General features: G+C 39.6%; 1 protein-coding gene across 3 annotated transcripts; it reads left to right on the forward strand.

The window, feature by feature from the left end:
• The first annotated feature begins 84 nt into the window (after nt 1-84).
• Nucleotides 85-27,274, forward strand: LOC149813796 (uncharacterized). 3 transcript variants are annotated; one of them, XM_089991314.1, is made up of 6 exons: nt 85-322; nt 16,820-16,910; nt 26,241-26,356; nt 26,534-26,593; nt 26,670-26,762; nt 26,856-27,274. In XM_089991314.1, the coding sequence occupies exons 1-6, from the start codon at nt 266-268 to the stop codon at nt 27,045-27,047; spliced, it is 609 nt and encodes a 202-aa protein (XP_089847440.1). In that variant the 5' UTR covers nt 85-265; the 3' UTR covers nt 27,048-27,274. The 3 variants fall into 3 exon arrangements, with proteins under 3 accessions (XP_089847440.1, XP_089847441.1, XP_089847442.1); XM_089991315.1 differs by having other exon boundaries at nt 26,670-26,735; XM_089991316.1 differs by lacking the exon at nt 26,670-26,762.
• The last annotated feature ends 222 nt before the right edge of the window (nt 27,275-27,496 follow it).

The following is a 27,496-nucleotide window of genomic DNA, read 5'->3' on the forward strand; positions in this document are numbered from 1 at the left end:
GACCACAGAGCGAAACATGCTGGAAACCTGTCCGAAGGCCCCACGCGCTACATTCTCTCCGTCATCCCCTCCCCTCTTGTAGCCGTAGTTGCCGAACACCTCACGCCAACGAATGCCACCATTCCTGGTTCTCCTGTTTTTGTCTTCGCAAATTCCCGTTTGGAAGGCAACCAACTTCAAGGAACTACGGGCAAACCTATCACTGGATCATCCCCTCCCTCTTTAATTCTCCTCCCCCCTCATCTTTGGTTAGAGAGAGAGAGAGATGGGTAACGTAATTCGAAGGCTCTTCGATGCCGTCTTCGGAAATAAGGAAATGAGGGTACGTCCTCTACTACCCATCTCACTCTGATTATTATCTTCTTCTATATTTTCACCTCCCCATGTAGGTATTCTTCTCTTAGTTTGTGCAGTTGATAGCTTGGTTTCTGTGACCACCATCCTTCTGAGTTTTGTGTTCTATTGAATCCCTGAGCATGTGGGTATCTATTGACTCTGGTGTTGGTGGTGTTTTCCTTTTCCGTTTTTTTCCTTTTTTTTCAATCTTGTGGTATGCGATTGTTTTGCTTTTCATTGGTGGGTAAGATGGGATTGGGATGCAAGCTCTATGAAACAATGTAAAACAAGTTTGTTTGAGTGGTTGGTTTGAGGTCAAAAGGTTGAGCTTTCCTCTGCTATTGTGGTGCCTTGCTTGCATGATGGAAGACTTAACAAAGTTGCTTAGTGAATTTCAGCTATAGCCAATGTATTCATGTGCTTGATCTCTGTGTTGGCGTTTTCTGTAAAACAAACACAGAAAGCTTACCTGTATTCTCCGTGGAGCGTGTGCAGACAATTCGGCGTTCTCCTCAGCCAGTCCACTCCCACAATGAGCCCAGGCTTAGGTGGACGGTGAGCAGGACCCTATACCACGGAAACTGGATGTGGGATTTGGGTAGGATTACAGTTACTAATCTCTCATCCTACCCCCTTATATAATGGGAGAAATAGGCAGTTGCGTGGATGTGCTATCTCCACATTCACGTAACTCCCACCCACTAACCCCATTATGTGTCCACTAACGTGACCGACTAATGGCCGTCAAACCGGGTTACCGTGCGGGTTGGACCCAGACTCATTATCTCCAACATTCTCCCACTTGACCCATTGATACCAAAAATGTACTAAATCGAGGTGTATATCATTATCTCGATTTAATTCTTCATGTGGGTTCACATGTCACCCTTTAGCACAAGGATGAATCATATGAGTCATGGATATGAACACTCCATTATGAAATGTCATATTCTTATGTACTATACTACAATTCACCTTCAGTGCTTAAGCAGACTGAAAATTACCTTTATGAATAGGTTGGTCTCTCACCTATTCTATTGATCTTTTAATATTCTGTTATTCTCTCTAACCCATATGAGAGATCCTTTATGCAAAATCAACAATATACAAAGTCATAGAGAATCAAATTCATATACACAAATGTGATCACTTAATGTATTGTCATACATCAGAAGGAATAAAAAAGACCCATCCCCTTTACATGTTGGGAATACAATCTCGGTGCTAGCCCTTTAGTAAGAGGATCCACAGTCATTTCCTTCGTCCCAATTGTATCAATACATATCAGATGATTCTCAGTCTTTTCTTTAACAACAAAATATTTTAACTTTATGTATCGACACGATGTTGAGCTCTTGTTGTTATTTGAAAATGACACGGTTGCTTCTATAATGAAAATGAGGAGCTGCAGAAGCACCAATAAAGCAAATCACTCTTTAAGAGTGATTCCAAGAGCCAAGAACACAAACACTAAAAGTGTATACAAAAACCCACTAAAGGGAAAAATGACCAAAAGTCATAAGTTGGATATTATTGAAGAAGGAAAGAAGAGGGTGAACAACCCATACAATGCAAGAGGAAACCTCCTCTATTTATAGAGGAGGGAGCAATGAAGAAGGGACCACAAGGGACTCCCATGTAGTCGTTGGGAGCCCCAACGATCATAAATATGACCGTTGGGGCCCCAACGACTACATGAGTGGGGCCCTTGTAGTCTTACAAAAAGGTAAAAATAAAAAAGAAAAAGAGAAGAAAAGAAAAAGGAAAAAGGGTTTACATGGGGATTTACCAAAATACCCCTATCGGGTATTTTGAAAACAAAAAAGAAAAAATTGTATATATATACATATATGTATATATATACTTATATATATATACGTATGTATTTATATAAGTATATGTATATATATATATATTTTTTTATATATACATAATTTAACACGCCCCCTCAAACTTTACGGGGAGAAGACCGAAAGTTTGCCAAGAAGAAACATAAATCGTGGAGTTGGGAGCGCTTTGGTGAAGAAGTCAGCCAGTTGATATTCTGAAGTGACGAATGTTAATGTGATAGTTCCTCTGAGGTATTCATCTCGAACGTAGTGGCAATCCATCTCGATATGCTTGGTCCGTTCGTGAAACGTATGGTTGCTTGTAATGTAGGTCGCACTTTTGTTATCACAGCAAAGCTTGGTGGGAGAGGAAATGAGGACACCCATGTCACTAAGGAGCCCTCTGAGCCATACGATTTCCATTGTTGTCATTGTCATAGCCCGATATTCAGCTTCAGTAGATGATAGTGGGACCTTTTGCTGCTTCTTGCATCTCCACGAGATGAGAGATTCACCTAAAAAAATGCACAGACCAATAGTTGAGATACGATCATTGGGATTTCCTCCACAGTCAGCATCAGTAAAAGCAGTTAATTCAAGAGATGAGGAAGAGGATAAGAAGAGTCCCTTGGAGATGGTATTTTTGATGTATCGCACAATTCTCATTACAGCCGCCATATGAACTGTAGTAGGTGCATGTTGAAACTGGCTTGTAGCATAAACCGCGTGAGCTATGTCTGGACGGGTGATGGATAAGTAGGTGAGAGATCCAATTAATTGACGATAGGGAGTTGGATCCTCAAGAAGAACACCATCCTCAAGTCTCAGTTTTGCATTGATAACTTCAGGAGTCTCAACTTTCTTTTCATCAGATATTTCAGATTTGGTACAAATGCCTGCTGCCAATTTCATTTGAGATAAAATGTATCCTCGTGGGGAGTAAGCCACTTCAATTCCTAAAAAATATCTCAAGAATCCAAGGTCAGACATATCAAAAGTTTCTTTTAACATAGACTTCACATCATTTACCCCCTTTTTGTCATCCCCAGTGATGATCATATCATCAACATATAACAGAAGAATAACAATGAAATTACCTGTTTTCTTAACAAAAAGAGCAATGTCAGTATAGCAAGAAGTAATTCCTAAATTGATTAATACATTACTAAACTTATTATACCAAGCTTTAGGAGTTTGCTTAAGTTCATATAAAGCCTTTTTTAATTTCAAAATTTTATCGTTTAAATTCATACCCGGAGGTGGTTCCATGTAAACTTCTTCATTTAAATTTTCATTTAAAAAGGCATTTTTGACATCTAGTTGAAAAATTGGCCATTTTTTAGCAGAGGCTATTGCAATAAGAGCTTGAACACTAGTCATTCGAGCAACATGGGCAAAGGTTTCATCATAATCTACCCCATACTCTTGGGCATATCCCTTGGCCACTAACCTGGCCTTATATCTTTCTAAAGATCTATCGCACTTAGTTTTAACTTTAAAAACCCATCGGCATCCAATGGGTTTCTTGCCATTGGGTGGATCAACGATTTCCCAAGTTTGAGCCCTCTTAAGTGCATTAAGTTCCAGTTCCATTGTTTCATTCCAATGAGCATATTGTCTAGCATCATTATAATGAGTTGGTTCATGAATTGAGTGAAGAGCAAGCAGACATGCCCGAAAATTTGGAGAAAAAGAATCATAAGATACAAATCTATTTGGTATTTTTGAAATACGATTTGATCTTCTTTGAGAGGATTCTTCAGTTGACTCATTTTGAGAGAATTTTTCAAGGGCACAAGGAGGATTACTTTCATTTCTTCTAGAGTAGACTTGTATTTGCCTTTGTACATTTTCTTGTAAATTTTGGTCATCATTTGGAGGTTCAAAAAAATCGTCTATGAGCGATTCACTAGATTCAACATTATCATCAATGACCTTTTCTTGAGGTAATAAGTCAAATAAAAAAGAATAATCAATATCTTCATTTGGTTTAGGCGAAAAACCATTTTCTTCTTCTAAGAATGTGACATCTTTTGAGATATAAAGTTTATTATTTGATATGTCAAAGCATCGATAACCTTTTTGTTTTTCGCCATATCCTAAGAAAATGCATTCAATAGCTTTAGAAGAAAGTTTATCATTTTTGTGAGTTAAAACAAAGCATTTACATCCGAAAATTCTTAGTCTTTTATAATCGGGAGACATTGTAAAGTTTCTCAAATGGAGAAAGATTTTTTAAAGAAGATGAAGGAGTTCTATTGATAAGATACGTTGAGGTTAGAACCGCTTCGACCCAAAAAGATTTTGGAATATTTTTTGAGATCAATAAGGTCCTTGTGGTTTCTATTATGTGTCTATGCTTTCTTTCCGCAAGACCATTTTGTTGCGGAGTGTTTGGACAAGAACGTTGATGGAAAATTTCGTTTTCTTTTAAATAGTTTTGAAATTCATTGGACATGTATTCACCTCTCGAGTCGGACCTAAGAATTGATAGATTTCCCAAAAATTGATTTTCAACCATCGCATGGAATTCTTTAAAGAAGGAAAAAACTTCGGATTTGCGACTTAAGAAGTAAATCCATGTAAATCGAGTGAAGTCATCAATAAAGACCACATAGTACGAAAATCCTCCTTTGGACAAAATAGGGGAAGGTCCCCATACATCGGAATAAACAAGTTCAAAAGGCCGAGTGGTGAAATAATTTCTTTGAAGAAATTGAGTAGCTTTAGATTTCCCAAAAATGCAATCTTTACAAGTCATGATTGTCTTTACAAGTATTATTCAAAAAAGGAAAAAGAGACATTTTTACAAAATTTGGATGACCAAGTCTCTCATGCCAAATTCCAATACTTTTGTCCTTTACAAGATTGCAAGATGACTTAGATGGAAGAGTCAAAAATTTCATAAAATAGAGATCACCCCTTCTATGGCCTTGCCCAATCAGCTTCCCTGACTGGAGATCATGCACGGTGCAATCTTTAGGTGAGAAAGAGACTTGGCATCCATGATCAGTGATTTGAGAAACGGAAAAAAGATTTAGATTAATTTTTTGAACGACTCTTACTTTAGGGACAAAGAAGGTTTGAGAAGTTTTAAAATCAAGTGTTTCAATACTTTCAATTTTTAAAGATGTCCCATCGGCCGTTGAAACATAAGAAGATATGGGTTCGGAAAAAACATTAGAAAGTGAGTTTTTATGAGATGTCATGTGAAAAGAAGCACCAGAGTCTAGTATCCACGTACCTGGAGGTGATGAAGAGTAGGCGAGAGCGGCTCCAGATGTTGAAGATGAAGAAGTCTTGAGAAGATGTTGGAAAACTTCGGAGATATGATTAAGAGTTTCTTTGATATCTCCCTCTTTGACACTTTCTTCTTCCTTTTTTGGAGAATTTTCTCCAACCGCGGCCACTTTTCCTTTAAGCTTTGGGCAAACCGGTTTAATGTGACCCGGTTCATTACAATAGTGACAAATCACTCCCTCTCTATATTCATTATTTTTGTTAAAGTGGGGAGGTCTATATGCTTTTACATTTGATCCGGGCCTAGAAACGGCCAAAACTTCATCACTCTTGATACTTAGGCCAAGTCGAGTTTCTTCTTGGCATACTTCGACAAGGGCATCTTCAATGGGTAAGGCTTTACTTCTATGGAGAAGGGATACCCTAACTTGTTCATATTCCGGTCGTAGACCATGAAGAAATTGGAAAAAGTGCTCCTTTTCAATTTGTTCTCTTCTTAACTCAATATCTTCCGGAGCCACCCATTTGGGCTCAAGAAGAACAAGCTCATCCCAAAGAGGGGTTAAAGAGCTAAAGAAGTCATAGACACTCATATCCGCTTGTCTAGTGGAACGAATTTTCTCTTGACAAAAAAATTGTCTAGCAAGATCCTTTTGGGTATACATACCCTTAAGGAAAAATCATGCCTCATTGGCTCTTCTAAATTTTGCAATATTTGCACAATTTTTAAGGTCCACATTGTTCATAAACCATGCCAAAATTTTGGCATGATTACTTTCCCAATCCTCAATTTTGGATTGATGATCATTGATAGCTTTGATGCGTTCATCGCCATCTAAAGCTTTTTCAACATCATTTTCAATTTTAGTGAGAACAAGAGAGGGTTCGGGAGTAGTTCCCATAACAAAACCCCAAAGTTTCTTACCTCTTAGATGATTTTCCATAGCGGAGGCCCACATAAGATAATTGGATCCATTGAGCATGAAAGAAAGCTCAACTTTAGAATCACGTTCCATAGGAGCCGAATGGTCTTCTTTCCTTCTTCAAAAGCTTGAGAGGCACGCGCCCCAAGGCAACAAAACAATAGAAGCCGGATCACCAACCTTGCTTTGATACCATGTAATGAAAAGGAGGAGCGGCGGAAGCACCAATAAAGCAAATCACTCTTTAAGAGTGATTCCAAGAGCCAAGAACACAAACACTAAAAGTGTATACAAAAACCCACTAAAGGGAAAAATGACCAAAAGTCATAAGTTGAATATTATTGAAGAAGGAAAGAAGAGGGTGAACAACCCATACAATGCAAGAGGAAACCTCCTCTATTTATAGAGGGAGCAATGAAGAAGGGACCACAAGGGGCTCCCATGTAGTCGTTGGGAGCCCCAACGATCATAAATATGACCGTTGGGGCCCCAACGACTACATGAGTGGGGCCCTTGTGGTCTTACAAAAAGGTAAAAATAAAAAAGAAAAAAGGAAAAGGAAAAAAGAAAAAGAAAAGAAAAGAAAAAGGAAAAAGGGTTTACATGGGGATTTACCAAAATACCCCTATCGGGTATTTTGAAAACAAAAAAGAAAAAACTGTATATATATACATATATGTATATATATATACGTATGTATATATATAAGTATATGTATATATATATATATATTTATATATACATAATTTAACAGCTTCATTATCACAAAAGATCTTTAGTGGTCTCTCAATAGAGTCCATAATACCAAGACCTATAATGAAGTTTCTTATCTAAATGGTCTATGATGAAGTCTCGTATAGAGCAATAAATTCAGCCTCCATGGTATGAGCAACAGTGATAGACTAATTTTCACTTCTCCATGAGACAACACCACCCGCTAATAGAAAAATGTATCCAGTAGTGGATTTTCTACTGTCAATACACCCACCTAAGTCCTCATCAAAGTATCCAACGACCTCTAGGTGGTCAACTTTCCTATAGGTCAACATATAGTCTTTTGTTCCTTGTAAATAGCGCATGACCTTCTTCGCTGCCTTCCAGTGCGCAATGCCTGGATTTGACTGATATCTACTAAGCATTCCCACAGCAAATGCTATATCACGTCGAGTGTAGGTCTGCGCGTACTGCAAACTTTCAACTGCTAAAGCATATGGAACAACATCCATCTGAGCCTTCGCAATATCATCCTGAGGACAGTCCTTTAAACTCAATTTATCCCCTTTTACTATAGGTGTCAAACCAGAAGAACAGTTCTCCATCCCATATCTTTTAAGAACCTTAATGATATAGGATTTCTAAGAGAGGCCAAGGACACCCTTAGTTCTATTGCGATGGATCTCGATTCCAAGGATATAAGTGGCCTCACGCATGTCCTTCATATCGAAATGAGAGGAAAAAAAATCTTTTGTTTCATGTAATAAACTCAAATCATTAGTTGCAAGAAGAATATCGTCAACATATAAAACCAAAATTATGAACTTACTCCCACTAGTCTTAATGTAAATACACTGATCAACAATGTTTTCAGTGAATCCAAAGTTCATAATTACCTAATTGAACTTCTTATACCACTAGCGAGAGGCCTATTTAAGTCTACAAATTGACTTATTCAATTTGCAAACTAAGTTATTCAAGTCTTCTATACTGAAACCAGGAGGTTGTTGCATGTATACCTCCTCATCCAGATCCCCATTCAGGAAGGCAGTTTTCACATCTATCTGATGTAGCTCTAAATCAAAATGCGCTACGAGGGCCATGATTATCCTTAATGATTCCTTAGTTGAGACAGGAGAAAAAGTCTCATTATAATCAATGCCCTCTATCTGTGTGAAACCTTTTGCAACAATTCTAGCCTTGTACCTCTCTGTATGACCTTTAGAGTCTGTTTTGGTCTTATAGACCCATTTACAACCGACAGGTCTAACTTCATCAGGTCGAGGTACAAGATCTCACACTTGGTTCTTTGCCATAGAGTCAAGCTCTTCTTTCATGGCATTAATCCAATGTGTTGATCTTTCACTTTCAATGGCTTCTGCAAATGTGAAGGGATCATCATCAATGTCTATGAAATCATTTGACTCTTGTAAATACACCATATAGTCCGGACGGATAGCAGATTTCCTGATTTTGGTGGACCTCCATATAGGCGCTACAAGTGGTTCAAAATGAGCTTTTGTATCCTGTTGTTGTTGTATATCATCATCAACAACTGGATCTAGTTGGGATTGATGTTCATTGACGAGACTTTCTCTTACATTACCCAAAGGGACAATGATAGAAAAAATCGGGTTTTTATCCTTAGCAGGTGTGAAACCTGAATCCTGCATTTTCGCAAAATCAATATTTTGAGACGCATCTATCCCAACAGAACTATTTTCAAGAAATCTTGATTTATTTGTTTCTACTATTTGTGGTGTATGAGATGGACAATAAAACCTAAAGCCTTTTGACCTTTCTAGATAACCAACGAAGAAACCAGTAGTTGTCCTAGGATAAAAAACTTTTATATATGGGTTATACAATTTAGCTTCTGCTGGACATCCCCATATGCGCATATATGACAAAGAAGGTTTTTTACCTATCCATAACTCGTAAGGAGTCTTTTGAATAGCTTTCGTAGGAACCTTATTCAAAATATGCATTGTTGTCCTAAGAGCTTCACCCCACAAGGTCAAAGGAAGGTTTGAGCGATTCAACATCGCTTGAACCATTTCTTTAAGCGTACGGTTTCTCATTTCAGCTACACCATTCTGGTAAGCACTACCAGGCATGGTATACTGAGGTACAATGCCTTCCTCTTTTAGAAACCGCGCTAATGGATCTTCTTTTTGTCCCATCTCAGTGAAACGACCATAATATTCACCACCTCTATCAAACCTGACAACCTTAATAACTCCATCGGTTTGTTTCTCTACTTCTTTCTTGAAGTCCTTAAAAACCTGAAAGACCTCTGATTTTTCAGATAATAAGTAGAGATACATATACCGTGAGTAATCGTCTATAAAGGTGACAAAATATTTTTTACCCGTATAACTGAGTGAAAAAGGGTAGTACACATCCATATGCACTATTTTTAACTTTTCATTGTTGCGTTTGGCATCTTTCTTATATGTGTTAGACTGCTTAACCTTTATGCAGTCAACGCATGGCTCTATATTCGTAAAATCAAGAGATTTGAGGATTCCCTCTTTCACAAGTCTTTGGACTCTCTCTTTCGAGATATGTCCTAACCTCCGATGCCAAAGCAGATAGGATTGATCATTCTTTAGGCCATGTTTATTGCCAATCATTGTGTTCTCAATGGAGTGAGATTCCCGAATTTGGAATTTGGTTCTTAATCGATACAAACCATCACACATATATGCAGAACCTATATTCATTGAATTTTTTATAATAATAAGTTTGGAATTTTCAAATTTAAATACAAAGCCAAACTTATCAAGTTTTGAAATTGAAATCAGGTTTCCACTATAGGATAGAACATAGAACGTATTGACCAAATCCAATATGAATCCTGACTCCAACACAATTCTGCAGGTCCCAACATTCTTGACATGCGAACGCATCCTATTTTCAGAAAAGATGCTTCTTTCATATTCTGTTGGTTCCCTCTTATTCATAAATGCTTGCAAAGAGTTGGTAATGTGTACCGTGGCACCAGAGTCAATCCACCAACTATGCAATGGAACATGAATTAAATTGCACTCATGAGAAACAAATGACTTATTACTTTTATTTTTTAGCCACTTGTACTTCAAACAGTCCACCTTTTTATGCCCCTTCTTCTTGCATAAGAAACACTTTATAGAAGAGCCTCCTGACTGGGATTTAGCTTTCGGCTAAGAGTTTGAACTCTCCCCAATGGCTTTCTTCTGATTCTTCTTTTTGAAGGAGCTTTTATTTAGCCTCGACCTCTGTTTATTCTTATGAGAGGCCATATGTGCACTTGGCACCCTCTCACCCTTCAATCTCTCCTCTTCTTCAACACACTTGGTCAAGAGGTCATTAAAAGACCACTCATCATTATGTGTATTGTAGGAGATTTTGAAGGGTCCATACTCAATAGGTAATGAGGTTAAGATCAGATGAACCAAGGAGTCAGAGATGTCGAACTTCATGTCATTCAACTGAGTCGCAATATTCCTCATTTCCAAAATGTGTTGTCGGATGTGACTGTCACCAGCATATTTCATAGACACCAATTTGGACATGAGCGTACTGGCCCTTGCCTTATTAGAAGTGACAAATTGAGCTTCAATGGCTCCCAGAAATTCCTTCATTGTTCTGTAGTGAGGAATGACGCCTCAAATATTCTTAGCCACCCGAAATTGCAAAAGCAACATGCTAAGTCTGTTCGAGCGCTCCCACTTCTCATAGGCAGCCTTCTGATCGGCTGTACTCTGCTCTGTAAGTGCGGGAGGTTCGTCAATTCTAAGGGCTAGATCTAAATTCATATAGCCCAAGGTGAATAACACAATTTCTTTCCAATCCAAAAAGTTAGATCCGTCTAAAAGGGGGATACCATATCAGAAAAGAACGAGATGAGAGAGAAGCTATGAAGGCTACAGGAGAAAACCCAATAGGGTCGGCTATGCTTGCTTTTCATTAAGTAAACTCTATGTCACAGGGATTCGGCTAGCAGGGTGCCGCACCCGCGTCGACGCGACTCGACGCGGATGCGGGTGCGGGTGCGGCACCGGGTGCGGTCAACCCAATCCTGGGTGCGTTGACCGCACCCAGGATCATTTCGGTCCATTTTTGTTTGGATTTTTAAAAAAAAAAAAATTGCCCTACGAAATGGGCTGCGAATTTTTTTTTAAAAAAAAATTCTGCTGACAGCAGCTGCCTTTTCAATTTCGTAAAAGATTTTCTCTCTCCACAATAAATGACAGCAGCTGCTGCTCCTGCCTTTTCAATTTCGTAAAGGATTTTCTCTCTCCACAATAAATGACAGCAGCTGCTGCTCCTGCCTTTTCAATTTCGTAAAGGATTTTCTCTCTCCACAATAAATGACAGCTGACAGCAGCTGCCTTTTCAATCCTTTTTCGTAAAGGATTTTCTCTCTCCATAATAAATGATAATAATGGTTTTTTTAGTAAAGGATTTCCACTGTTCTCCTGTTCTCCTGACGAAATGGGTGCGTGCAGCTGTATATAAAATGAAATTTGAAAAAACCCGCGTCGCATATATATATATATATATATATATATATATATATATATATATATATATATATATATATATATATATATATATATATATATATATATATATTTTTTTTTTTTTTTTTTTTTTTTTTTTTTTTTTGCCCCTGCTGCACCCCCGCACCCGGGTTTTTTGGAAGTGTCGAATCCCCGCACCCGCACCCGCTCCCATGTGACATAGAGTAAACTCATGTACAGAAATTAGGGTACAAAAATACCCATTACAGACAATACTAAAATTATGACATGCCATTAATGAGCATGTGTTAAAATAGATAAAACGAATTGGATCTGGATCTTAGGGTCCAGACCCAGATGTGAATGGCTACGTCTTTTCAGATATTACTAGAACCGTCGATAAGGAAAGAACCTGATAAAACAAGGAACAAAAATGGAAAGACATCACTATTATTGCTCATACGAGACTCGTGTTGAAAAGGTAAAAGTGAGACCCTTTATTTTCACCTTTTCTGAGACAAGCATAGTTGAGCCATTATCGTTCCACTTTGGTGGAAACGACAATACTCATAGTTGCTCCGTCTCTTCAATTATCAAAAAATTTACTTTAGTTGGTGAAACTAGCAGATCATATATTTAGAGACAATTCAATACTGTACCTTTGGGTACAAACATGCTTCATGGGCTGGAATACACATCTACTATCACACCTTGTGTAAATTTGGAACACAACGACCTACCTTTGGGTAGAATCGATGTTTTATAAATTCACACACAATCATAATAACGAATCTTAATATGGTCCAAAGAATCCTTAATCAACACGACTCAGATCACTTTGGTGATTACATGAATCGGTCAATCGAGATCTTTTACCGAAAACTTATTTGTATTATGGAGCACGCTCATGCACACATTTTGATGCATGTATATTCATGACATAATACAAGTTCATGTTTCAACTAATATACATAAACTAACTATCATGAATTTAGTTACAATTCATGCTTAAAACCATCATGCATAACTTAACCAACACAAAATATGTGAATTTATATTCATAAGTCATGCATTATTTAAAATAAACACTTTATAAAGCATGAAAAATAACAAAAGCATGCTCATATGGGTAAAACCCAGGGTCCTCAAGTAGGAACCGGTCTGAAAACACTCTGAACCGGTCTGAAACGGCCCTGAACCGGTCATCTAAGGGTCCAAACCGGTTTTGAACCTTATGAACCGGTACCAAATATGAACAAAAGTTCATAAAACCTTATAACCATATGCCAAAATCCTTGTACCTCCTTATCTTTATGAAAACATGGTCTTAGCATCTCGGAACCGGTGAAAAAAAGGAACCGGTCAAAAACGGCTTTGAACTGGTCCTGAAAAAGGGTCGAATAGTACATGATCTGGTTCAGGACAAATAGTGCCTGGATCCTGCAGAAGTATGGGTCTGACCCGGTCTAAAATAGACCCGGGTCTGACCCGGTCCAAAGTGGACCCGGGTTGGACCCGATCCGAAAAGGGACCCGGGTCTGACCCGGTGGTCCCGAGCCGAACAGGGACCCAGGTATTTTAGACTGGGTCAGACCCGGTCCAAAGTGGACCCGGGTTGGACCCGATCCGAAAAGGGACCCGGGTTTGACCCGGTGGTCCCGAGCCGAACAGGGACCCAGGTCTGACCCGATGGTCCCAAGCCGAACAGGGACCCAGGTCTGACCCGGTCCGAACAAAGGACCTGGGTCTGACCCGGTGGACCCAGTCCAAACAGAGACCCGAGTCTGACCCGGTTCAAAGTGGACCCGGGTTGGATTCGGTTCAAAAAAGTCTCGGGTCTTACCCGATTCAAAATGGACTCGGGTCTGACCCGATACTAAATGAACCCAGGTCTAACCCGGTCTGATCGGGGCTTGGATCTTTCCGGATTAGACCCAAACCCTGAAGTATTATGGGTCAAGGTCCGATCCAAAACTAAACGGTTGACCCGATCCACCCAAAATGGGTTTGGATCGGGCCTGTCACCGAGTCGACATGCCGGACCCGATCCGGCTCCACTGTTAAAATGAAACAGAAACCCTCGGGTTTCTGTTTGCGTTTTTTTGAGAAACCGAAAGGGTTTCTCCTCATCGTCGCCCCATGGCGACCCACGTTGCCGTACGACGACCGACGTCGGTGCCCAGCCGACGACGGTCACCTCCCCCGGTGACGTAACCTCCGCAACACCCAGCGACAGGTAAGGGTTACAAAATTTTTTTTTTTGATCTTCCGTCGGAACAGCCGATAAATCGGCGATGCCGTCGGGCTGCCAGCGGCGTCGACAAGGCCGCCACTACCCCAGCACCTCCCCAACAAAAAACCACTGGCCGAAGTCCCCAGCCCGACGGCTGAAGGGTTTTGATGAATGGGTTTTTTCAACCCTGCATTTTCTGACGACCGACGCAATAGGTAAGGAGTTCGCCGCATTCTGCCGGCAATCCAACGGTCCGGCAAAGCCCCCTCCCCTGGCAACATCCCGCGGCGATCCCGTTGCCGGCTGACTACCCTGCAACCCAACGGCGCAGGTGAACCCCTCAATCCTCTGTTTTTTTTTTTGTTTTTTTTTTATAGAGGGTCGTCGGGGCTGCAATCGCCACCGGCGTACGGCTGCCGGGAATGGCAATCGCCCTACGGTGACAGTTGTCGTCTACCATCGCCCCACGACGACGGGTGATCACCTCATAAAATGGGTCTATCGCGCCGGTGAAGGCTGTCACACCATGGCAACAATGAGCGGGAAATCATGATCGTCATCTTGTCGCTGTTTGCGACAAACTGCCGGAGTGACCGGTGACCCATGTCACCCGACGGCGACATGCAATCAGTGGCCAGAATTCAGATAACGCCGAAAGGCCCTACACGACCATGCGCAACGGAAGCGTGGTGGGCCCATAACCCAATGTTGGCGTTTTCTGTAAAACAAACATAGAAAGCATACTTGTATTCGCCATAGAGCGTGTGCAGAGAATTCGGCGTTCTCCTTAGCCAGTCGACGCCCACAATGAGCCCAGGCCTTAGGTCGACGGTGAGCAGGACCCTATACCACGTAAACTGGATGTGGGATTTGGGTAGGATTACAGCTACGAATCTCTCATCATTTCCGTAGCATCCTACCCCCTTATATAATGGGAGAAATAGGCAGTTACGTGAATGTGGTCTCTCCACATTCACGTAACTCCCACCCACTAACTTCATTATGTGGTCACTAATGTGACCCACTAATGGCGGTCAAACCGGGTCACCCTGTGGGTTGGACCCAGACTCATTATGTCCAACACTCTGTCCCCGTGAGACCTTTTTTGGCAACTGGTTGCGCGCCCAAGGTGGGAATTGTGGATTTGATCACATCAATTCACATTAGGAACGATTTTATTATAGTTTTCACAGCCATTTGCGTGGAAGGATTTATTGAACACATATCAATCTTCTTAGTTCCGAAGTCACCGCTACCTATAAATTCATTTACCCAACCATGTGCAGTCAGGCTTCACCTTTACCCTCCACAAGACTATGTTCTTTTAATTTAACCACCACCTTATGGAGAACTTTGAATATAGTTGAGAAACCGAACTGTAGCATATCCTTAATGGGGTTAAACATTCCTATAATATGTCAACCTCCATTACTTCTTGCCCAAAATGAATTCTTATGCATATTGTCCTCCCACCGAAGCACCAAGGTGCAATACTAATTATGAAGTTTTGGAAATAATTTGCTATGGAGTTTAACTTCAGATTCTCTATAAATTTGATAAAAGGAACAAAGCTGGAGCATGTTCCTATCTCACCAACTGAAGCTGGTCATAGATGAATTATGTACGTCATACTCTAGCCCATGCTAATATGGAGAATTTCACAATGTCATACTGCCTCTCAAGTACCCACTGAATGAGAGACAATCCCGACAACTCTGCCAGACATGTGGGAGACCAAGAAACCATCAGTCTCGTGCCTGCAACTAACCAGTTGACCTCCTTCAGTTGCCATTCTGCAAGCAATTCAACTTTCATGGAATGAAGAGCTTGTCATGCCTTTTGCCCGGAATTCAAGGTTCAATAATGTGCACGGCATCATAATCTGTGCATTTATTACACTTTTTCTTCCTTTCATCTTTATTGGGGGACTTTATCTGACAAAGTTGAATAATTCTAGCCCGTGACATCAGTGTCCATTGAGATTTTTAACATAGATATGACCAATATCTATCAACTTCCCAAAGTGGCCAAATAATTTCTTGTACTCACCCAAGTCCCCAAGAGTATAGTGGGACTCACTTTAGCAGGTTTTCCTTATTACTCAGCCATGAATACTGCTGAATGCCATGAGAGTAAAGACATGGGAGAGAGATGATGTGGTCAGATGTGGGAAATTACGGCAATGGCAAAAGGCACTTGAGCCCCAAGGAAGTGGCTGGCAATGGGTGGCCATCACAGTGTGGAGAAGGTAGCAGCTTGTTGACTGTCTCGAGGGAAGTTTTTCAATTAAAGAAGCTGCAAGAAGGGGATGCTGTTTATCTCAGATTCTCAAGAGAAAAGGTAATGAGATATGGAGAAATACATAGAGATTAGGGTTGACCACGGGGGATGGGGTGCACAAGGTTAGAAGATGGAAGATTAAGAGTAGTGCATTCTGGGATGAGTGGCAGATTTGAACAGGATGAGTTTTCATTATTAGGTGAACCATGCGCTAGAAGGTAACATTTTTTTCTGCACAAAATGGTGAAGTGTTGGAAGTAGATCAAACCCAGCATGCTAAAATTGAAGATGAATGTTGCAAAGAGAAAAAGAAAATCGAAGTGAAATGGGACATGAAAACTACTTCTCTGATCTTCTTTAACCATGTCATGTAGTGAAGGTTTAGTACATGTTAAATAAGATAATACAGTTCCTTTGTCTTATGCGGGTAAACATGCATGCAATCTCTAAGGTTTGCTACTCATCAAGACAGAATAGTAAGATTAAAGGTGGTACTAGGCAGCTGAACATTTGGCAAAACAATTTCTGCCAAACACAGTCCTTTGTGTGTAATCGAATGTTAATTCCTATAATGTTTTAACAATTCGAATAAACAGGAAAGTTCATATAGTGTAGTGTGATTTTTCTTGGTGGTTATACAAATGTTTTTCTTTTTCTTAATTGTTTGTGAACATAGATTTAAACTTTGTGTGTTAACTCTTCAAGCAAATCTTGATTTTTTTTTATCTTAACATTTTGAATTTAGTTGGTTTGTAGGTTGTGATGCTTGGCTTGGATGCAGCTGGTAAAACAACGATTCTATACAAACTTCATATTGGTGAAGTTCTTTCAACTGTGCCCACCATAGGTTTGTTGTAGATTCATTTTGCATTTATCTTTTTTCTTATTTTATGCAGTGTCATATAATTCTCAAAATTGAGTATTGGGTGGGTAGGTTTTGATGTTAATTGATTCCTTCTACATGCTAATAATGACATAATAATTCTTCATTAATCATCTTATATGAAATATTACTTGCTCATGTTAATAAAATGCTTATATGTAAACAGCACAAAATGCTAATGCATGCAAAATATAAAAGAACAATTGCATCAATGGTTAACATGGAAGACTAAAAAATCCAACTATAAAACTGTCACAGGGATACTCGAATTTACTCCCAAGATTTCAGACCAGTTGAGCAAAATATTTTGGATGTGATTTCAGTTAAGAAAACCTGGATCCAACTCAGGTATATGCGAGTCTGACGATCTGACCTGTATTATTAATTTTTTTTTTATCATGACTGTAAAAAAAATTACTTTTATTAATCTGAAAAATTGCATCCAGGTTTGAGTTCACTGAGACCACCAAGCCATATCCAGTTCCTGTTATTTACTCAGAAGGCTGATTTTAAATTTTAAATTAGAAAATAGGGTTTAGAAAATGTTATAAGGAATTTAGGTGTAAAGGACATGCTAAAAAAATTTTATGAGGTATGGGCAAGGGTTATGAGGATTATGGTGTACAGGGTACCTCAATTGAGGTGATACTATGTATAATAGCTGTCTTAGGTAGATTCTTTTGTTTAGCTCCATATTCATATCAGGCACTTGCAGACATGTGGAATCTTCTACTTAGTTTTATGTAATTTTTAAGCTCATTTCATTTTCTCAATGGCTCACTTTTCTCTCTTTGCCTTCATAATATTTGGCTTACAAGCTTGTACCTATTAGTTATATATATATATATATATATATATATATATATATATATATATATTCTCTGAGGCTTAAAGAATCTAGTTCCATGTACCAGCATCTGGCATCAACCAATGACTGGATCCAGCCATAGACCCAATGCCTAGCAAGCTATGTCACATGGGTACGGGTGCGGGTGCGGGGATTCGGCACTTCCAAAAAACCCGGGTGCGGGGGTGCGGCAGGGGAAAAAATGTAAATATATATATATATATATATATATATATATATATATATATATATATATATATATGAATGTATGGTAGCTGTTAAGGTCCATGTGTAATGCCCGTAAAAAAAAAACGTGTCAGACTCGTGTCAGACACGTACCCTACACGTGTCGGGGGTTTGGTCCGCTGTGTCGGGCCCGGATCCGGGTCCGAACCGTACCTGAGCCTAACCCGGACCCGGGTTCTCGAAGCCTCGAGAACCTGCGTCTTTTAAAAGACGCAGGTGTCTGTTAAAATATGTTGTATATATATATATATATATATTTTTATATATATATATATATATATTTATATATATAGGTTATGACATATACACATATATATAGTCATATATATGTCTATATGTCTATCTATAATATAAATATATATATTTATATTGTAATACCCGATAGGGGTATTTATGTCATTTCACATGTACACGCATATCCTAGATATGCTTCCTTTTCTTTTTCCTTTCGTATTCTTTTTCTTTTTTGTTTATTTCTTTTTTATTGTTAAAGGGGGTCCCACATAGAGACGTTGGACCCCCCTCCAACAGTCATAAATATGACCGTTGGAGGGGCTCCAACGTCCCTATGGGAGCCCCTCCTTGGGTCCCTTGCTGTGTATAAATAAGGGGCATGGCCCCATGTATTTATCAAGCTTCTTGTGAAGCATTTAGTGAATGAAATATATTTTTTTCTTCTTTGTGTGCTTGACCACTTTTTTGTGGTTTATTGTGTGCCCTCTAGTGGCCTCTTGTGTATGTGCGTGCTTCCGTGCTTGCTCTTGGAGTTCTTGCCTCTCTCGGTTGGCACTTCATTACATGGTATCAAAGCCTTGGTTGAAAAAGCTTCATCGGATCCTCTTTTGACAAGCAATATCCTTCTCTTTCTTGCCTTCATAGTCTTCTTCTACAAATGGCAAACAAGGATGCAAAAATCGATCTTTCATTCAAATTGGATGGGACCAATTATCGCATGTGGGCAGCCGCAATGGAGAACAATCTCAAAGGTAAGAAACTTTGGGGTTATGTATGTGGAACCGTTCCGGAACCACAATTGAAGTTGACTAAATTTGAAGGTAATGAGGAAAAAGCATTAAATGAAGAAGAAAAGGAGAAGGCTATCCTTGACTATTCCTCTAAAATAGAAGATTGGGAAAGTGAGCATGCTAAAATCTTAGCATGGTTCATGAACAATGTCGAATTGAAGATTTGTGCAAATCTTGCCAAATTCAAGAAGGCTAATGAAGCTTGGTTTTTTATGAAAGGCATGTACACTCAAAGGGACCTTGCTAGACATTTTTTTCTTCAAGAGAAGGTAAGAGCTACCAAGCAAGGTGATATGAGTATTAGGGACTACTATAGTGCCCTATCCTCTCTATGGGATGAACTTGTCCTTCTCGAACCTCAATGGGAAGGTAGTGCTATTGCCATGAGGCAAGAGCAAATGGAAAAAGAAAGGTTCTTTCAATTTATTCATGGGCTTCGCCCCGAATTTGAGCAACTTAGAGGATCCCTTCTTTATAGGGCCTCTACTCCTCTAAGTGATATTTTAGCCGATTTATGTCAAGAAGAAACTCGTTTGGCTTTAAAACGAGATGTTGATGAAGTTCATGCCGTGTCTAGACCCGGCAACAATGTAAGAACATATAAACCACCACATTTTTGGAAGAATAATGGTGGTGGAGGAAGGAAAATCGTTTGTCATAATTGTAATGAACCGGGCCATATTCGTCCGGATTGCCCCAAGTTCAAAAAGAAGGTGGCTTCCGTTGGTGAAACTCCTCTAAACGCCAATGAAGATTCAAAGAAGGATGGAGACATAAAGGAGTCCATCTCTCATCTAACTGAGACTCTCCAACAATTCATAAAGATGAACTCTTCATCATCGTCTTCACCCTCCACGTCCGGCGCCGCCATCTCTTCTTTTCCAGGTATGACCTCTTGGATTCTTGACTCGGGTGCCTCATTCCATATGACCCCAAATGCATCACTTTTGTCAAAACCAAGTCTCAATAAATTTAAATCATACGTCTCCACTGCCGATGGAACATCCTTGGGTGTTGAAGGCATTGGAAATCTTGAGAAAATCTATGACCAAAATAAAGAATTTTTTGTTCCCAAAATCCGTATTATTCCAAAACTTAACCTAAATCTTTTTTTCGTTTCTCAAATTACCGATTTTGAGTGTAATGTCTCATTTTCACCTACTCATTGCTATGTGCAGGATCTCCGGTCCGGGAAGCGGATTGGGCAAGGCCATAGAAGAGGGGATCTTTACTATATGGATTTTTTGTCTTTGTCATCCAAATCATTTTGTAATCATGTCCAAACTAAAGATATTGAGACTTGGCATAAGAGGCTTGGACATCCTAGTATTTCCAAGTTAAATCTCTTTCCATTTTTGGGAAAATTTTGTAATACAAATACATTTACATGTAATGATTGTATTTTTGGAAAGATTCACTCTCTTCCATATTCACATAGTAATTTTGTGTCAAAAAGATCTTTTGAACTTGTGCATTCCGATGTATGGGGGCCGGCACCCGTCATGTCCAAAGGAGGTTATTCTTACTATGTCTCTTTCATTGATGATTTTACTAGATATACTTGGGTTTACATTATTAAAAATAAATCCGATGTCTTCACTAATTTTAAAGAATTTCATGTTCTTATTCAAAACCAATTTCAAAACAATATAACCATATTTAGATCGGACTCGGGAGGAGAGTATATGTCTAAAGATTTTCAAAATTACTTTAAAATAAATGGAATTGTGCACCAACGTTCTTGTCCTAAAACTCCGCAACAAAATGGTCTTGCGGAAAGGAAACATAGACATTTAATTGAAACCACAAGAACTCTTCTTGTGTCTAAAAATCTTCCCAAAAACTTTTGGGCCGAAGCCCTTCTTACCGCAACATATCTTATAAATCGTATGCCTTCCTCCTCTTTAAAAAATATTTCACCTTTTGAAAAACTATTTAAAATTACTCCAGATTTTAATAGACTAAGAATCTTTGGATGCAAATGTTTTGTACTTAGTCAAGGACAAGATAAATTGTCTCCTAAAGCTCTTGAATGTGTGTTCATTGGCTATGGGGAGAATAAAAAAGGATATAGATGCTATGATATTCGAAATAATAAATTATATGTGTCAAGAAATGTGACCTTCATTGAAGAACAAAATGGTTTCGATATCCACACATCTAGGGAAGACATTGATTATTCTTTTCTATTTGACTTAGCTCCTAGACTTGAATCCCCTGAGACAATTATTTGTGATACTACTTGTGATGGCATCTTACACTATAATGATATCTCACAACAAGATAATGGTTCCCAAAATGAAAGTCTAAATGATATAAATATATATACCCGGCGGTTAGGAAATGAACATCAACCTGCTATTGACAGATACTCTCAAGACTTCTCCTTAGAAGAATCTATTGACAACAATCCACCTAGGAGATCTTCTCGTACTAGTAGGCCACCACAAAAATTTGTGTCTTATGAATCCTTTTCTCTGAATTATAGGTCTTGTCTTATGTTAATACATTTGTACCATGAACCTTCGTCATTTAAGGAAGCTAAAGATCATCCACATTGGATTGAAGCTATGAAAATTGAATTAGATGCTCTTAATAAAGCCCAAACCTGGAGCATTATTCCTCAACCACTAGGAAAAAAAGCAATTGGGTGTAGATGGGTATATAAAGTCAAAACCAAATGTGATGGATCCCTAGAAAGATACAAAGCTCGCTTGGTTGCGAAAGGCTACGCCCAAGAATATGGTATTGATTATGAAACAACCTTTGCTCCTGTAGCTAGGATGACTAGTGTACGAACCTTAATTGCTCTAGCTTCCATTAAGCAATGGCCGATATATCAACTTGATGTTAAAAACGCATTCCTAAATGGAAATCTGTGTGAAGAAGTTCTTATGGATCCTTCGCCGGGTCTTGAAATTGGGAAAGGAAATATTATAAAGTTGAACAAAGCTCTCTATGGTCTTAAACAAGCACCAAAAGCTTGGTATGATCTTTTTAGCAAAGTAGTGCTTGATAATGGCTTTTATTCATGTTACACAGATACTGCTTTGTTTGTTAAATCCTCTAATGAATACATAACTATCTTATTGCTATATGTTGATGATATGATTATCACAGGTAATGATAAGAAAGGTATTGACCTTATTAAAAATATTCTTAAGGAAAATTTTGATATGTCTGACCTGGGTTTTCTAAGGTATTTCTTAGGTATTGAAGTTGCATACTCCCCCAAGGGGTATGTCCTATCTCAGATGAAGCTTGCCTCTGACATTATTGCTAGGTCTGGGCTGACAAATGACAAAAGGGTGGAGACTCCAGAAGTAATCAATGCCAAGATGAGAGCCAGTGATGGCACTCCTTTAGCAGATCCTACGCCTTACCGTCAACTGATTGGATCTCTAACATATTTATCTATCACCAGGCCCGACATTTCCCGTGCAGTTCATAGTGCAAGCCAATTTCAGACTGCTCCATCTACTATTCATATGGCAGCAGTAATGAGGATTATCAGATACTTGAAAAAATCCATAACTAAAGGAGTATTCTTATCCTCTTCTTCACCTCTTACTTTACTTGCGTATACTGACTCTGATTGGGGGGGTAACCCCGATGATCGTATTTCTACCACAGGTTATTGTGTGTTTCTTGGTGATTCACTTATCTCATGGAGGTGTAAGAAGCAGCATAAAGTCTCTCTCTCGTCTACCGAAGCAGAATATCGTGCGATGGCCACTACCACAACTGAAATTGTATGGTTAAGACGCTTGCTTAAAGATATGGGTGTCTCCTTCTCAACTCCTTCAAAGTTGTGTTGCGACAACAAGAGCTCTATCTATATTGCTAGCAATCACACCTTTCATGAACGAACAAAGCACATTGAGATGCACTGTCATTATGTCCGTGATGAGTTCTTACGGGGCACCATTCAACTCCCATATGTTCCTACTGAATATCAGCTGGCGGATTTCTTCGCCAAAGCCTTGCCATCGCCTCGCTTCTTCTTTCTCCTTAGCAAACTCTCGGTGATTTCCCCGTGTGTTTGAGGGGGGGTGTTAAAATATGTTGTATATATATATATATATATATATTTATATATATAGGTTATGACATATACACATATATATATAGTCATATATATGTCTATATGTCTATCTATATATATAAATATATATATTTATATTGTAATACCCGATAGGGGTATTTATGTCATTTCACATGTACACGCATATCCTAGATATGCTTCCTTTTCTTTTTCCTTTCGTATTCTTTTTCTTTTTTGTTTATTTCTTTTTTATTGTTAAAGGGGGTCCCACATAGAGACGTTGGACCCCCCTTCAACGGTCATAAATATGACCGTTGGAGGGGCTCCAACGTCCCTATGGGAGCCCCTCCTTGGGTCCCTTGCTGTGTATAAATAAGGGGCATGGCCCCATGTATTTCTCAAGCTTCTTGTGAAGCATTTAGTGAATGAAATATATTTTTTTCTTCTTTGTGTGCTTGACCACTTTTTTGTGGTTTATTGTGTGCCCTCTAGTGGCCTCTTGTGTATGTGTGTGCTTCCGTGCTTGCTCTTGGAGTTCTTGCCTCTCTCGGTTGGCACTTCATTACAGTGTCTCGGGCGAGGGGCAAAAACCCTTGCCCCTTCTCTCTCCTCGCCCGTTCTCCTCTCGCTCCTCCCTGCGGCCACCGAGCGCCGGCGACTTGCCGTCGACCACCTGTTCGCCTCCTCTCTCAGTCCGGCAGACCCTCCGACGACGCAAGCACCCCCCCTCTCCGTCCCCTGTGTCGCAGGACGTCGGCGATCGAAGCCGACGGCAGCCTCCAAGCTCCGGTGATCCCCCGCCTTTGCCGCCTGTGTCCCTCGTCGTTGTCGACCTCCGAGCCTCTTCGCCTCCCCCTCTCTGAGTTCGGCAGACCTCCCGGCGGCCACCTGTGACGTCAGCGGCGACCTCCTGACTGGCGATCGGCTGCGCCAGAACCCCAACGCCGGGAAAGTCGGCGCCCCTTCCACTGAGCCTCTCTCCCTGTTACATCGTCGGTCTCGTTTCTTCCGGCCACCTGACGTTTACAGATGTCGGCGACAACACCGTCGCTGTCCCCTCTCTGCTATGGTTGTCGTGGTTCCCGATGATCGCCGCCGTCAGCGAGCAACCCCGACGGCCCCGTTGCTGCGGCCTTTTGAGGTGAAAAACCCTCCCCTCCTTTTCTTCTCCTTTGTGAGGAGTTGGTCGACAGGGGGCTGAGCAACCCAAATTTTTTTTTTTTAATTCCGCAGCCCATTTCATAGGGCAATTTTTTTTTTTTTTTTTTTAAATCCAAAAAAAATGTCCCTGGGTACGGTCAACGCACCCAGGGTCGGGTTGACCGCACCCGGTGCTGCATCCGCGTCGACGCGGGTGCGGCACCCTGCTAGCCGAATCCCTGTGACATAGCTAGCAAGCAATCTGGTTGCTGCTTCAGGTCAGGCCTGAGTCCATGATATGTAGATACTAATCCAAAAGCCTAAATAGCCACTCTGACAATACCCAAACCCGACCCTATTGGATGTGTCACCTGTCATGCTTAGATCAGCAAGGTTGAGAGCAGCATTAGAAGATTAATCAAATGATGGAGTTTCAGGTGGTTCTTCTGTATCAGCAATAATATTTAACCATAGTAATTGTGATTTAGGTTCTATTGGTTAACATGCTGAAAATGGCCAGCCACAAAAAATGCCAGGTCTACTCTATTTTGGATTGTTAAAAGTGATGAAAGCACATGCTGTTCTGTATGTTGAAATGTTGTATTTTGTACTGGTGTTCTTCAGTTCATGGATTGATTCTCAGCTTATATGATGTGCAGTGCTACTTTTGAAGCTTGTATTATGTCAAAATGATTCTCAATTCATGTGTCAGCTGTAATGAAGTATCTGAAAATGTATAACAAGAATCCTTAATGCATTCACAAGGTCCAATAATGAACAAGCACTAACTCACAAAAGGAAATATAGAAATAGTCTACTAAGGGACAATACAAGAGGCCTTCAAAAGGCTACACACATAAAAATATAAGAGCTTTATTAGAAGGGAGCTTTGAAAAAGCTTAAGAAATACAAGGGGGAGTGACCCCTTTATATACACAAAAAGGGAGCACCATTGGGGGCTCCCATAGAGTCGTTGGGAGCCCCCAACGGTCACATTTGTGTGGATTAAAACCAAAAATAAAAAAAGAATTACAAAAAATAAAGTAAAAAACTTAACCTAAAAAATAAATAGTTGTTTCTAAAACAACTATATAAAAAAACAAAAATACCCCTATCAGGTATTATATATATATATACATGTATTTTAACATCAGCATCCTTGCAAAAATGATGTTAGTTTAAGATAAAGATGTTGCTATGCTTTACAAGAGGGGTGGGGTTGCCATTGGATGCTGCATGGTTTATATGGTCAGTTTTGTAACTGTTCTTAATCTTTTCTCATCCTTTATGCCACTTAGATGCTCCGCTTTGTATATACTATTTTGAGTGTCATATATGCTCTCAAGGCACATATTAGTCTTTTAATGGGAACGGCCACTTCGTGCAAAATGGAGAAGGTTAGGACCATCTCCTCTCCACCCCTTCTTAGCACCCTGGAATATGGTACCGCACAGGGTATCACTATCACCCTTTATGTGCTCTAGAGGCATTCTGGTTACCAACAACCTTGTGTGCATGGAATTTTAGCATGCCTCAGAAATTATGATGTGAAAAAAAGTCCATATCCATGAAAGCTGCTAATCCTCCTAGGGATTAGGTAGGTCTTTTGTACCCTAACGTTTTATTTCAGATCTTGAATGATCCAATTAAATATGGTACTATGTTGTTTCCCATGCCAATAGCGTATCGCTTACATTTGTATGTTAGGCAATTCCACTATGCCTAAACCTTTATTATCCACATGCGAACTCCTTTCAGCTAATGTTCTTATGATTCTCGATATAAATGTTTAATTCGCTTAATCTTTGCTGCTTAGGGAAGTCATCATTAACGTCTGTTTCCTTCCAATTATAAACATGAAAACTACAGAAATGTACCTCTTTTCCTGGCTTCACTTCTGAGTTCTTTTCAGTTGGCCCTTACTTTCAGAGTTTTGTGATGATACTTTCAGAGTTTTGTAATGACACACATCTGAAGCTTGTGCAATGCAGGTTTTAATGTTGAAAAGGTGCAGTATAAGAACGTTATATTTACTGTATGGGATGTTGGTGGACAAGAAAAGCTTAGGCCACTTTGGAGGCATTACTTCAGTAACACTGATGGCCTGGTAATTGAATTATTTTCAATTTATGATCTTATTATATTATTAGAATCACGTATTTATTTAAAAGAAATTATTGTAGCACATAGTTCATTAGCTTGTGTATCACTTGATTCACCCAAGTTCCTGGTCTGCCGAGGATGCAATACTTCTGTAGCTAAAAATCTGTTTCCACTTTGCCAGATATACGTTGTTGATTCACTCGACAGAGAGAGAATAGGGAAGGCAAAAATTGAATTGCAGGCCAGTTGTTTTCTTTTCCACTCGTTATTTGCTCTAATGTGTACTTATAACTCAATGGATTGTCTGGTTGAATCAGGCAATTGCAAATGACCCTTTAATGAGGAATAGTGTCATCTTAGTATTTGCCAACAAACAAGACATGGTCAGATATTATCTACGGCTTATTGCAGTTCCTCTCTCTCTCTCTGTTTCTTGCTAATATCACCTTTATTTGATAATGGCATTCCTTAATTATTGGTGTTGCTGAATTTTGTTCCAACAGAAAGGAGCCATGATTACTGCTGAAGTATGTGATGCACTAGGCCTCCATAGTATGCACAACAGGTGGCATATACAGGGAGCTTGTGCTATAAAAGGTGAAGGACTGTATGAAGGACTGGATTGGTTGGCATCAACCCTGAAAGAAATGCAGGCATTAGGCATCCCAACCTCAGTTGGTGGTATGGGTCGTTGAGTGAATCTAGTCTGAGAACAGGTTCCTGGTTTACCAAATTTTGATCACATCTCATGTCCATCATACTGCGAATTACAGTTACAAGCTCGTCTTTTGCCTCTTCTCTGTATGCTGTTCTCCACCTGAATAACCAGTTTTGTGTGATTGTTACCCTTGATGTACTAGATTATTGGCCTACTTTGTCGATGTACAGTTTTCAGTACTAATAAATAGTGAGTTTTGCCAAACATTAACAGTGTCTACTAGTTGGATGGAAAACTCAAGCCACCAAGGGAGTGATTAGTTTGGCTTTTCAGCAATCAAAAATATAATTGGAAATTTTGAGTTCACCATTAACGTGGCAATACGCCTGAACTTAATTCTAGAATGTCACAAAGCTTGTGCTAGGCTTAAGCCCAAAACTAAGTCCATTTACATGTCTTTTCAAGTTGGAATCAGGCATCACTGAG

Source organism: Nuphar pumila, chromosome 16 (genome assembly GCF_984573655.1).
Source record: "Nuphar pumila chromosome 16, dmNupPumi1.hap1.1, whole genome shotgun sequence".
NCBI classification, from domain to species: domain Eukaryota; kingdom Viridiplantae; phylum Streptophyta; class Magnoliopsida; order Nymphaeales; family Nymphaeaceae; genus Nuphar; species Nuphar pumila.

Excerpts from the sequence above, each read along its gene's own strand:
- LOC149813796 (XM_089991314.1), top strand. The coding sequence starts at position 266 with ATGGGTAACGTAATTCGAAGGCTCTTCGATGCCGTCTTCGGAAATAAG. Across the intron at positions 323-16,819 it reads TCGGAAATAAGGAAATGAGG|GTTGTGATGCTTGGCTTGGA; the intron begins GTACGTCCTCTA and ends GTTGGTTTGTAG. Across the intron at positions 16,911-26,240 it reads TTCAACTGTGCCCACCATAG|GTTTTAATGTTGAAAAGGTG; the intron begins GTTTGTTGTAGA and ends TGTGCAATGCAG.